This window comes from Hemiscyllium ocellatum, chromosome 42 (genome assembly GCF_020745735.1).
Source record: "Hemiscyllium ocellatum isolate sHemOce1 chromosome 42, sHemOce1.pat.X.cur, whole genome shotgun sequence".
NCBI lineage: Eukaryota > Metazoa > Chordata > Chondrichthyes > Orectolobiformes > Hemiscylliidae > Hemiscyllium > Hemiscyllium ocellatum.
In genome coordinates this window covers 10,669,841-10,683,829 of record NC_083442.1, presented here as the reverse complement: position 1 = coordinate 10,683,829, position 13,989 = coordinate 10,669,841, and the positions used below count along the sequence as shown (strand labels likewise).

At 43.1% G+C, this 13,989-nt stretch overlaps 1 protein-coding gene across 2 annotated transcripts in view; it reads right to left on the bottom strand.

The window, feature by feature from the left end:
- Positions 1-554, bottom strand: part of LOC132834763 (uncharacterized) — a 37,102-nt gene extending 36,548 nt beyond the window's left edge. For both annotated transcript variants that reach the window (XM_060853750.1, XM_060853751.1), the window contains exon 1: positions 358-554. In XM_060853750.1, coding sequence (XP_060709733.1) covers positions 358-504 — 147 coding nt within the window. In that variant the 5' untranslated portion in view covers positions 505-554. The remainder of the gene's footprint in view (positions 1-357) is intronic.
- Positions 555-13,989: the final 13,435 nt, after the last annotated feature.

Here is a 13,989-nt window from a genome sequence, read left to right as displayed (position 1 = left end):
CATGTTTGGGGATAGGTACTAAGTGCTGATCCAACCAGAGGGGACCATATCCTGTGAAGAAACATCCAAACTCCCTCAATGAGGGCAAACAATGCATTTTGTACCAAATTAAACTTCTGCATTGAAGAGACACCAAATCATTGTCCTGGAGGAAGTCTATTCGTTTAATAGTTAACGTTCGGGAAAAAAAAGTCTTGAATTTCTATCCAGGAAGAATCTTGTACATATTCCTATATAAAGTTTGACAACTTTCTCCCCGGGAAAAATACACTTCCTCGTTCGGAATTCGCCACATAATGTGATAACATTGCCTGATCGAGCTGCAGTTTCACGCTCTCCCACCGATGAATTACTCACTGTCTCGGCGCTGAGTGTCTCCAACTCTCGGGCACCCAGGAAGCCCTCGGTGACTTTCACAATTTTCGGTAAGGACGAGCAGAATTCTGTCAGAAATTCCTTTAGACTGTACTCTCTAGGAGCCCACTGGATCGGGTCCGACTGCATCTCGACAGCAACTTTAACCCGGTGCCATCATCCAACAACATTGAACATTGCTCAGGTAACACGGGGAAGTCCCAAACAGGCGTCACACAAATGGGGATAGTGCCAACTTCCGTCTGTACACACCCCTGGGCTCTGCAAAAGCAATGGGATTAAATACACTGCTCACCAAAGACAGCCGAAGTGAAAATTGCTTGCTGCTGCCCGTGGGCTTTTGGCTAAATGCGAATTGGCTGCCAGCAAAGAACACTTTTAAAACTGCAATTGGATGGAAAATGCTCTGGGGTTTCCTTCTTATTGCCAAATGCCTTTATTTTCCATTTCATAGAATTCCTATAGGCAATTTAGCATGGCCAATCCACCCTAAACTGCACAGCTTTGCACTGTGGGAGGAAACCCATGTAAACTCCACACAGTCACCCAAGGCTAAGAATTGAACCCAGCTCCCTGGTGCTGTGCGGCAGCCGTGTTAACCAATGGACCACTGGGCCAGCGTGCCACCACTTTTTAAGGTTTATTTGGTCGTCATTTCCATGTAGTTCTTTCTTGTTCATGCATGGGATGTGGGTATCGCTGGCTGGAGTAGCATTTATTGTCCAGCGCGCACTTAAGGTTCAGCTCATTCCTGTGGATTTGGGGTCACTCGCAAGCCAAACCAGGTAGGGATTGTGAATTTTCCTCCCTCAAGGACATTAGTGAACCAGTTCTTTTTTGATAACTATGGGGTGGCACGGTGGCTCAGTGGTTAGCACTGCTACCTCACAGCACTAGGGACCCAGGTTTGATTCTAGCCTTGGGTGACTGTGTGGGGTTTGCACATTCTCCCCGTGTCTGCGTGGGTTTCCTCCAGGTACTCTGGTTTCTTCCCACAGTCCCACGGTTAGGTCAATTGACCATGCTAACTTGCCCATAGTGTTAGGTGCATTAGTCAGAGGGAAATGGATCTGGTTGGGTTACGCTTTGGAGGGTTGCTGGTCCAAAGGGTCCATTTCCACACTGTAGGGAATCTAACCTAATCTATAGTTACATGGTCACTCTTTGGCTAACTTTTTCTTCCAGCTGTCACTTGAACATTTGTCTCTGGGTCTCTGGAATGCACATACAATGAGATTATTGTCACTGCCTGCCTTGCAATGAGTTTTGTTTTGTTTATTCATACACTCTTTTGATTTTAATTGAATTGAATTTATTGTCATGAGTACCGAGGCACAGTGAAAAGCTTTGTCTTGCGAGCAATACAGGCAGATCACAGAGCTAAATAGCATAGATAAGTAAATAATAGGTAAACAGTGGCAAAAACAAAAACACAGGTACAGGTGAATGTTAACCATTCAGTATTCTAATAACAGTAAGGTAGAAACTGTTTTGAAACTGGCTGGTGCATGTGTTCAGGCTTCTGTATCTTCTCTCTGATGGTAGAGGTTGTAGAAAAGCATTACCTGGGTGGGATAGATCTTTGAGAATGCTAGCGGCCTTTCCTTGACAGCGGGCCTGGTAGATAGATTCTATAGATGGGAGGTTGGCCTTTGTGATTGTCCGGGTCGAGTTCACCACTCTTTAACCATCTCCGACCTTGAATGGTACAGTTGCCATAACCGGTAGTGATACATCCAGACAGAATGCTCTTGATGGCGCACCTATAAAAGTTGGCAAGGGTATTCACTGTCTTATCAAATTTCCTCAGCTGCCTGAGGAAGAAGAGATGTTGTTGGGCCTTTGTAACTAGTGTATCCTTATAAAGAGTCCAAGAAAGCTTGTTGTGGATGACCACTCCAAGGAGCTTGACACTCTCCACTCATTCTACTTCTGTCCTATTAATGTGTAGGGGGGCATGAGTAACATCCCGCCAAAAGTCAATAATGAGTTCCTTGGTTTTGCTGGCATTGAGAGCTAGGTTGTTCTCAGTGCACCATTTTTCCAGGTCTTCGACCTCCCGTCTGTAGTCTGTTTCGTCGCCATCTGAGATTCGATTGACTATGGTGGTGTCATCAGCGAACTTGTAAATGGCATTAGTCTAGTATTTGTCAACGTAATCATGGGTATACAGTGAGTACAGTAGGGTGCTGTTCACACCCCCGGGGGGCTTCAATGTTGAGTGTTAGTGAGGATGAAATATTGTCCCCAGTCTTCACTGATTGTGGCCTGGCTAGGTGAGGATCCAGTTGCAGAAAGTGAGGCTTAGTCCGAGATCACTAAGTTTAGTAATCAGTCTCGAGCGGATATAGTGTTGAAGGCTGAACTGTAGTCAATGAGTAGAATTCTTACATAGCTGTTCTTGGTGTCAAGATGTTCTCGGGAGGAGAGAATGGAAGTGATGTGGCATCTCATGTGGATTGGTCTAATAAGCAAATAATGAAATGATAGAAGGCTTCATTTCCACAACACTTTTATAGCCCAATGATACTCTTCAGAAATGCAGTAAATGCTGTAAGAAATACAGCAGCCAATTTGGAAATGTTAGGTATCACAAACACCACTCTGATATAATGTGTACTTGTGGTATTTATAAGGGATAGATAGTGTGCAGGACACTATATCAAAATCAAAATGCGAGTGTTATTTTTAATGTGTTCACAGGAAGTTATTATCGCTGGCTGGACCAACATTTAAGACCCATCCCTTACCACCCTGGAGAAGGTGGTGGTGAGCTGCCTTCTTGTCCATTTGTCATGGAGACTTGAAATAAAACTAGAAAGTGCTACAAAGATTCAGCAGCGGGGGGGCAGCCGCTGTGGGGAGAGAAACAGAGGTAATGTTTCAGGTCTGTGATCTTTTATCAGAACTTAGTTATGTTTTGATTTTGAGAAAATGAAATGGAGGTGGCAGGAAGAACAAAAGCAAAGGGTAGGGGTTGGAAGAGAATCAATGACGTAAGATTTTTAGTCCAAAAGGCAAAGGAAGAGAGAATGGGTAAACAGACAAAAGAGGGGGTGTAAATGGCAGGATCCTAAACAGTGGCCATCTGAAAGCAAAAGCACAGAAATGAGAGAGAAAAATAATAGTACAGAAGGAAACAGAATGTTGGAAGATGGTATGATTTAAAATTGTTGAATGTAAATCTTCATCCAGAAGACTGGATAATGTGCTGAGTCAAAGGTCAGGGTGCAGTACCTCAAACAATGTAGCATAGAAAGGCCAGAGACAGGCACGGCAGAGAACTGAAATGACAGGTGATGGGATTTCAGGGTCACACATCCTTTTTGCATGGTGACGTTCTGCAAAGCCAACATGTAGCAAGAACAACTCGTACTTGCACAGCACACAATGAAAAGCAAGTCACAGGAGCAAAACAGAGTTTGAGCCAGGTATCTTTGGCCAAGATTTTGGTTATCTGATCTACTTAAGAGGTTTTAAGGAATATTAAAGAAAAGAAAAACAAGATGTAGACAGGTGGAGAGAGAGATTCCAGAGTTTGAATCTAGGCAACTGTAAGCATGGCTACCAATGGTTGAATGATTATAATTGGGAATAGATATGAAACCAGAGCTAAAGGAGTGCAGTCCTCATGGACCACTGTGAGGTTAGAAGAGAAAGAGAGAGATTGGGAGGGGTGAGGGGATTTGAAAACAAGGAGCAACAGATTAGTGAACATAAGTTTGATTGATTTATTTAATACACTTTTTTTGTTCTCTTTTAAATCTAAATGTTCTTTGGTAGCCTTCGATCTAACCTGACAATGATTTACCCCATGATGTTCAACTCTGTACTGAGTTTCACCTGGTTTGATTCAGGAGCTTTACTTTAACATCATAGTCCCTGCCACATCTGCAGCACAGAAAGACAGTGGATGAGAAGGTGTGTGATTCCTGCCCTCTGTTACCTCTTCCTGGCAGCTGAGCTTTTTCTTTCTCTTCAAATGCCCTTCTAAACAGTCAGCCCCCAGAGGTCATCACTGGTGAAGACTGTCGGTGTCACTCTCATCATTAAATCTAGCTTGTGGACATTGTTAGTGGAGTCATAGACATCCAGCCACCAGTAGTCAGTTCACTGTGCAGAAAGTCCTTAGGAATATGGCTATCATCTGCCCGATGATAAAAACTGGACCCGAAACATTAACTCTGCTTTCTCTCCACAGATACTGCCAGACCTGCTGAGCACTTCCAGCAATTTCTGTTTCTTATTTTTGATTTCCAGTATCCATTGTTCTTTTGTTTCTTGTTTTTTTTAAATCTGTCTGATGAAAATGGCCAAGTAAGCACAGACATCACTGGCTTAGCAATGCTTGCTGATGGAAATAACATGCGACAGTTCCTTGGAGTTGGTCATCTTCTCCAGTCTAGAGATGCCAAGGCATGTCTGAGGCAGATAAGGTGGGTTCACCTTTTTCATCTACCTATTGTCACAGAACCATGACATTGGAGATATGCACTGTAAAGCTTGTCCCTCCAGAACCACGGGTCACAGTCTAATGATATCTAATGATATCTGTTAGGACTGGGATGAGAAATTTCTTCACGCAGAGAATGGTGAGCTTGTGGAATTCTCTGTCACAAAAACACTTGAGGCCAAAACACTTAATGTTTTCAAGAAAGAGTTAGGTATATTACTTAAGGCTAAAGGGATCAAAGGTTATGGGGGATTGTGGTAAGTAGGAATCAGGTAATGAATTGGATGACTCAGCTATGATTATATTGTAAGGTGGAACAGGCTTGAAGAGCTAAATGGCTGACTCCTGTTGCCATTATCTATGTGCCCACTCAAGTTGCTATTCCACACTTTTGTACTCAGTTTCGATAGAACCGCTGCAGGTTTTACTCTGTATGTGTTGATTTCAGCTTCATGAGACAGCTTGCTGGTAAATGTTTAGCTTAGATAGGTGAACATGTTAATAATCTTCAGCTTAACATTATTGACTATGTGACTGTGTCATTTGTCTTCCTGATGTTAATGGTTAAACCAGGTCTTTATAAGTGTGAGAGTCTGTCTGTTTCTTCAGGATGGAATGAGTTACATCACTGTCGAGCAACTCTCTGATGGAGACTTGGCCTGCTTTTGGCTTCAGTCTGGCAATGGCAAATAGCATTCAGTCAATGCTAATGTGTAAATATACACTGTTTTGGATGAATTAAAGTAAATAACAATTGAGAAGAATAAAACAATATAAAGACTGTACACTGAAATTGGGAATCAATACTGCTTTAAATCAAAGAAGTGGTGGAAAGTTTTGGCTGTTTTAAAAGCAATTTACTGGAAGACACTGAGAGTTGTATGTACAATATTACCTTATTTGAGCAGCGAGGGAAAATCCCAGATAAACTAGTGTTGAGAGAGTTCAGGGTAGTTCTGCCCAGAGACATCATTAAATTGGTGTCAGTTGTTATGTGATGAGGAGAGCTCAACATGGTTAGTTCTGGAGAAAGAGGCTACAGCCTTGTGTGGGAAAAGAGTAGAAGGGCTACAGTCATAAGGGATTCTATTGTAAGGGGGATAGACAGGCAGTTCTGTGATTGAAAACAAGACTCCCAAATGGTATGTTGCCTCCCAGGTGGACGGGTCAGAGATGTCTCAGATCAGCAGCAGAACATTCTGAAGGGGAAGGGTGAACAGCCAGCTGTCGTGGTGCATGTCGGCACCAACGATATAGGTAAAACAACAGGATGAGGCCTTACAAGCAGAATTTAGGGAGGTAGAAGCCAAGTTAAAAAGTAGGACCTCAGAGATAGTAATCTCAGGATTGCTACCAGTGCCACGTGCTAGTCAGGGTAGAAATGAAAGAATAATCAGGATGAATATGTGGTTTGAGAGATGGTTCAGGAGGGAGGGGTTCAGATTTTTGGAACATTGGGACCGGTTCTGGTGGAGGTGGGAGTATTACAAATTGGATAGTCTATACCTGGGCCAGACTGGAACCAATGTCCTTGGGGATGCTTTGGCTAATGCTGTTGGGATGGGTTTAAACTAATGTGGCAGGGGGATGGGAACCAAATGAGAAGGTTAATGGACAGTAAGGAAGTAGTAATTAAAGGCTTTGGGGAACAAGGTCATGAAGTCAGCGTGACTAAGAGGAAGAATTGTTGTAGTCTTACCAGACCATAGGGGCTGCTCTCTTCATTAGAGAGAAGTGGCTGGTGGTGATTTAACCTGAGGGAAGAGGTTGAGAAGGAGAGCCAGTGGTGGGAATTGAACCCATATTGTTAGCATCACAGTACTGTGTAAAGCAACAATCCAGCCAACTAAGCTAAACCAATTCCCAAGGGGAAGAGTAGGCAGGGAGCAGATGATGAATGCGAAGGGTCAGGTGGTCTAAGGTGCATTTGTTTTAAGGTGAGAAGTGTAGAAGGTAAGGCCGATGAGCTAGTACCTGGGAATATGACGTTATTGCTATTGCTGAGACTTGGTTGAGGCAAGGGCATGATTGGCAACTAAATATCCTTTAGTTGCTTCAGGTGGGATAGAGAGGGAGGTAAAAGGGGTGGAAGCATTGCATTACTGGTCAGAGAGGATATCCCAGCTGTGCTGAAGGAGGGCACTATGGAGGAGTCGTGCAGTGAGGCAATATGGGCAGAGCTCAGAAATAGAAATGATGCAGTAACAATCTTGGGGCTCTCTACTATAGGCCTCCCAACAGTGAGCGTGAGATAGAGGTACAAATATGTATATAGATTATGGAAACATGTAGGAGCAACAGGGTGGTGGTGATAGGAGATTTTAATTTTCCCAACATTGACTGGGATTCACTTAGTGTTAGAGGTCTAGATGGAACAGAATTTGTAAGGAGCATCCAGGAGGGTTTTATAGAGCAGTATGTAAATAGTCCAACTCGGGAAGGGGCTATACTGGACGTGGTGTTGGGGAATGAGCCTGGCCAGGTGGTTGAAGTTTCAGGAGGGGATTATTTTGGGGATAGTGATCACAATTCCGTAAATTTTAGAATAGTCATGAACAAAGACAAGAGTGGTCCTAAAGGAAGACTGCTAAACTGCGGGAATGCCAACTATAGCAAAATTTAGCAGGAGCTGGGGCATGTGGATTGGGAACATCTGTTTGAAGGTAAATCCACTTTTGACATGCAAAGAGAAGTTTAAAGAGAGGTTGATTAGTGTGCATGAACGGCATGTCTCTATGAAAATGAGGGATACAAATGGCAAGATTAGGGAACCATGGATGACAGGTTGAAATTAAGAGACTAGCTAAGAGGAAAAAGGAAGCATATATAAGGCCTAGGTGACTGAAAACAGATGAAGCTTTGGAAGAATATTGGGAAATGAGGAATTAAGAGGGCTAAAAGAGGTCATGAAATATCTTTAGCAAACAGATAAGGAAAATCCCAAATCCCAATTCATATGTAAGGTGCAAGAGGGTAACTAGGGAAACAGTTGGTCCACTCAAGGACAAAGGAGGAAAATTATGTGTGGAGACAGAGAAAATGGGTGAGATCCATGATGAGTACTTTCCATCAGTATTCACCAAGGAGAGGGACTTGACAGATGTTGAGGTTAGGGATGGACGTTTGATTACACTAGGTCAAGTCGGCACTGGCTGTAAACAGGCTGCACCTTTTTTGAGGTATTTTAAGTGTTGGAGGTGATTTCCTCAAACTCCAGGAGCAGCGATTACTGTTTTATATGTTGTTGCATTGTTTTGGAACTTTGGAAAAAATAAGTCAAAACAACAGCACTTGTAAAAGGGAGAGGAACAGACAAAGGCAGCACGTGGTGAGGTCGGTGCAGGAGACAGAGAGAGAGAGAGAGGAAACCCACACTGCTAACGGATACAGCAGTGAACCTGCGCAGTTACTGCCTTTGCTGTTTAAATTCATGTATCAGTGGACATTGGAGTGCGTCTGGGAAAATGTACAAACAGTGAAATTCACAACTAATCTTGGAGGAACCTGTTTGGGAGAGGTCACAGCACAGAAACAGAAGTGAATATTTACAGTAAATCTGCAGTAGTGAATAGAGTAAGTTCTTTCTTGATTATATGTTTTATTGAGATATGTCTCTTGATTAAACTTAAAAATGTAAGCCGTAAGTATTATATTAGACTGGAGCAGTGTTTTGTAGAGGAATAAGACAGAGGTATTTTCTGGGTCTGTAGATTGAAAGAAGCAAAAATGGTCTTTAGTAGAGTGATATATTCTTCTTGTCGGATGTAGGGGTTTAGAGAGAGTTTATGTGTTACTGAGGATTATATCTGCAATAAATGCCATTGGTTGCAAATCCTATCAAATTGAATGGATTCGAGGCAATGAGGAATTTACAAGAGCAAGAGGATGTGATGGATGGAAGTTATAGGAATGGAGGAAAGTATCATGTACAGTCACATAGCCATCTATGTTAACCTGGGTTAACTCCAGGAAAGGTAAGAGAGGTAGGCAGTTAGTGCAGGAGTCTTCTGTGGCTATCCCAGGTGGCTATTTCAAACAAGCATGCTATTTTGGAAAATGTAGAGGGTGATAGATTCTCAGGGGAATGTAGCACAAACAGCCAAGTTTCTGGCTCTAATGTAATGAGGGAAACGTTGGGTTCTAAGAGATCAATTGTGTTCGAGGACTCTCTAGTCCGAGGCACAGACAAATATTTTTGTGGCCAGCAGCTAAAAATCAGAATGGTGTGTTGCCTCCCTGGTGCCAGGATCAAAGATGTCTCAGAGAGGGTGCAGAATGTTCTCAAGGGGGACAGGGGGTCATTGGCCACATTGGAACCAACAACATAGGAAGGGAAAAGGTTGATATTCTGAAGGGAGAATATACAGAGTTGGGCAGGAATTTATAAAGGAGATCTTTGAGAGTAGTAATATCTGGATTACTCCTGGTGCTGCAAGCTCGTGAAGTCAGGAATGGGAGGATAGAGCAGGTGAATGCATGACTGAGGAGCTGCTATATGAGAGAAGGATTCACATTTTTGGATCATTGGAATCTCTTCTGGGGTAGAAGCGACCTGTACAAGAAGGAAGGATTGCACCTGAATTGGAAGGGTACTAATATACTGGCAGGGAGATTTGCTGGAGCTGCTCTGGAGGATTTAAACTATTAAGATCGGGAGGTGTGGGACCCAGGGAGCTAGTGAAGGAAGAGATCAATCTGAGACTGGTACAATTGAGAATAGAAGTATGTGAAACAGTCAGGACAGGCAGGGACAAAGCAGAGACCAAGTTAGGACTGATAAATTAAACTGCATTTATTTCAATGCAAAGGGCCTAACAGGGAAGGCAGATGAACTTAGGGCATGGTTAGGAACATGGGACTGGGCTATCATAGCAATTACAGAAACGTGGCTCAGGGATAGACAGGATTGGCAGCTTAATGTTTCAGGATACAAATGTACAGGAAGGACAGAAAGGAAGGCAAGAGAGGAGGTGGTTTGGCGTTTTTGATAAAGGATAGCATTACAGCTCTACTGAGGGAGGATATTCCCAGAAATACATCCAGGGAAGTTATTTGCGTTGAACTGAGAAATAAGAAAGGGGTGATCACCTTATTGGGATTGTATTGTAAACCACTTAATAGTCAGAGGAAATTGAGAAACAAACTTGTAAGGAGATCTCAGCTATCTGTAAGAATAATAGGGTAGTCACGGAAGGGGATTTTAACTTTCCAAATATTGTCTGAGACTGCCATAATGTCAAGAGTTTAGATGGAGAGGAATTTGTTAAGTGTGTATAAAAAAGTTTTCTGATTCAATATGTGGATGTACCTATGAGAGAAGGAGCAAAACTTGACCTACTCTTGGGAAATAAGGCAGGGCAGGTGACTGAGGTGTCATTGGGGGAGCACTTTGGTGCCAGCAACCATAATTCTATTAGTTTTAAAATAGTGATGGAAAAGGATAGACCAGATCAAAAAGTTGAAGTTCTAAATTAGAGGAAGGCTGATTTTGACGGTATTAGGCAAGAACTTACAAAAGCTGATTAGGGGCAGATGTTCACAGCTAAAGGGATGGCTGGAAAATGGGAAGCCTTCGGAACTGAGATAACAAGAGTCCAGAGACAGTATATTCCTGTTAGGGTGAAAGGGAAGGCTGGTAGGTGTAGGGAATGCTGGATGACTAAAGAAATTGAGGGTTTGATTAAGAAAAAGAAGGAAGCACATATCAGATATAGACAAGATAGATCGAATGAATCCTTAGAAAAGTTTAAAGGCAGTAGGAGTGTACTTTAAGAGGGCAATCAGGAGGGCAAAAAGGAGACATGCAATAGCTTTGGCATATAGAGTTAAGCAGAATCCAAAGGGTTTTTACAAATACATTAAGGACAAAAGGGTAACTAGGGAGAGAATAGGGCCCCTCAAAGATCAACAAGGCGGCCTTTGTGTGGAGCCACAGAAAATGGGGGAGATACTAAATGAGTATTTTGCATGTGTTTACTGTGGAAATACATGGTGACATCTTGAAAAGTGTCCATATTACAGAGGAGAATGTGCTGAATTTCTTGAGACACATAAAAATGGATAAAATCCCCAGGACCTGATCAGTGTACCCTAGAACTCTGTGGGAAGCTAGAGAAGTGATTGCTGGGCCTTTTACTGAGATATTGGGATCATCAATAGTCATAGTGAAGTGCCAGAAGACTGGAGGTTGGCTAACATGATGCCACTGTTTAAGAAGGGTGGTAAGGACAAGCCAGGGAATTATAGAGCAGTGAGCCTGACGTCAGTGGTGGGCAAGTTGATGGAGGGAATCCTGAGGGACAGGATGTACATTCGGAAAGGCAAGAACTGATTAGGGATAGTCAACATGGCTTTTTGTGTGGGAAATCATGTCTCGCAAATTTGACTGAGTTTTTTGAGGAAGTAAAGAGGATTGATGAGGGCAGAGTGGTGGACATTATCTATATGGACTTCAGTAAGGCGTACAACAAGGTTCCCCGTGGGAGACTGGTTAGAAAGGTTAGATCTCATGGAATACAGGGAGAACTAGTCATTTGGATACAGAACTGGCTCGAAGTAGAAAGCAGAAAGTGGTGGTGGAGAGTTGTTTTTCAGACTGGAGACCTGTGACCAGTGGAGTGCCACAAGGATTGGTGCTGGGTCCTCGACTTTTCATCAAATGAATAGGAAGTACAGATAGTAAGTTTGCAGAGGACACCAAAATTGGAGGTGAAATGGACAGCGAAGAAGATTATATCTGGATCTTGATCAGATGGAACAATGGGCTGAGGAGTGGCAGATGAAGTTTAATTCAGATAAATGCGAGGTGCTGCATTTTGGGAAAGCAAATCTTAGCAGGAATTATACACCTCATGGTAAGGTCCTAGGGAGTGTTGCTGAACAAAGAGACCTTGGAGTGCAGGTTCATAGCTCCTTGAAAGTGGACAGGATAGTGAAGAAGGCGTTTGGTATGATTTCCTCTATTGGTCAGAGTATTGAGTACAGGAGTTTGGAGGTCATGTTGCTGTTGTACAGGACATTGGTTCGGCCATTTTTGGAATATCGCGTGCAATTCTGGTCTCCTTCCTATCGGAAGGATGTTGTGAAACTTGAAAGGGTTCAGAAAAGATTTACTAGGATGCTGCCAGGGTTGGAGGTTTTGAGCTACAGAGAGACGTTAAATAGGCTAGGGCTGTTTTCCCTGGAGCGTTGGAGGCTGAGGGGTGACCTTATAGAGGTTTATAAAATTATGAGGGGCATGATAAATAGAAAAGTCTCCTCCGTGGGGTGGGGGAGTTCAGAACTAGAAGGCATAGGTTTAGGGTGAGAGGGGAAAGATATACAAGACACCTAAGGGGCAACTTTTTCACTCAGAGAGTGGTACATGTACAGAATGAGCTGCCAGAGGAAGTGGTGGAGGCTGGTACAATTGTAACATTTAAAAGGCATCTGGATATGTATATGAATAGGAAGGGTTGGGAGGGATATGGGCCAGGTTCTGACAGGTGGGACTAGATTGGGTTGGGATATCTGGTCAGCATGGACGAGTTGGACCAAAGGGTCTGTTTCCATATCTATGACTCCATAAGGAGGGAAGTATTGGGTATTCTAAAAGGCATTAAGGTGAAGAAGTCCCCAGGTCCGGCAGCATTCTTAAACACGGGTTAGGTCCCAGAGGCCTGGAGAATTGCTAATGTTGTCCCCCTATTTAAGAATGGTACCAGAGATCATCCAGGTAATTATAGACTGATGAGCCTGATGTCAGTGGTAGGGAAACTGCTGGAGAAGATACTGAGGGATAGGATCTATTCCCATTTGGAAGAAAATGAGATTATCAGTCATAGGCAACATGGTTTTGTGCAGGGAAGGTCATGTCTTATCAACTTAATCAAATTTTTTGCAGAAGTGACAAAGTTGATTGTTGAGTGAAGGGGTGTAAGCTATCATATACAGTTGTATATGGATTTCAGTAAGGCGTTTGATAAGGTTCCCATGGTAGGCTGACAGAGAAAGTGAAGTCGTATGGGGTCCACGTGTGTACTAGCTAGATGGATAGAGAACTGGCTGGGCAGCAGTACACAGAGAGTAGTAGTGGAAGGGAGTTTCTCAAAATGGAGAATTGTAACTAGTGGTGTTCCACAGGGATTCATCGTGGGACCACTGTTGTTTGTCATATGTATATATAAGTGATCTGGAGGGAGGTATAGGTGGTCTGATTAGCAAGTTTACAAATGACACTAAGATTGGTGGAGTAACAGATAGTGAAGGGGACTATCAGAGAATGCAGCAGAACACAGATAGTTTGGAGAGTTGGGCGGAGAAATGGCCGATGGAATTCAATCCGGGCACATGCAAGGTGATACATGTTGGAAGATCCAATGCAAGAGCAAACTATACAGCAAATGGAAAAGTCCTGGGGAAAAGTCCTAGGAGGAACGTATAAAGGAGACATCAGAGGTAGGTTCTTTACGCAGAGAATTGTGAATGCATGGAATGCGTTGTCAGCTGAGGTGGTGGAAACAAAGTCATTGGGACATTTAAGCGACTGCTGGACATGCACATGGATAGCAGTGAGTTGAGGGGTGTGTAGGTTAAGTTACTATATTGTACATTAGGATTAAGTCTTGGCACAACATCATGGGCCTAAGGGCCTGTTCTGTGCTGTACTTTTCTATAACATCTATGTCTAACTATAACAAAATTGATATACAAAGAGATCTGGGTGTTCAGGTCCATTGTACCCTGAAGGAGGCAACGCAGGTCGATAGAGTGGTCCAGAAGCATAAGGCATAGTTTCCTTCATCAACAGGGAGTTGAGTACAAGAGTTGGCAGGTCATGTTACAGCTGTATAGGAGTTTGATTCAGTCAGATTTGTAATACTGCGTACAGTTCTGGTTGCCACATTACTAAAAGAATGTGGATGTTTTGGAGAAGGTGTAGAGGAGGTTCACCAGGATGTTGCCTGGTATGGAGGACACCAGCTATTAAGAGAGGTTGAGTAGATTAGGATTATTTTCATTAGAAAGACAGAGGTTGAGGGGAGACCTGATTGAGGTCTACAAAATCATGAGAAGTAAAGCTGGATGGATAGCAAGAAGCTTTTTTCCCAGAGTAGGGGTCTGAATTATTCAGGGTCATGAGTTCAAGGTGAGAGGGGAAGCGTTTAAGGGAGAAACACACT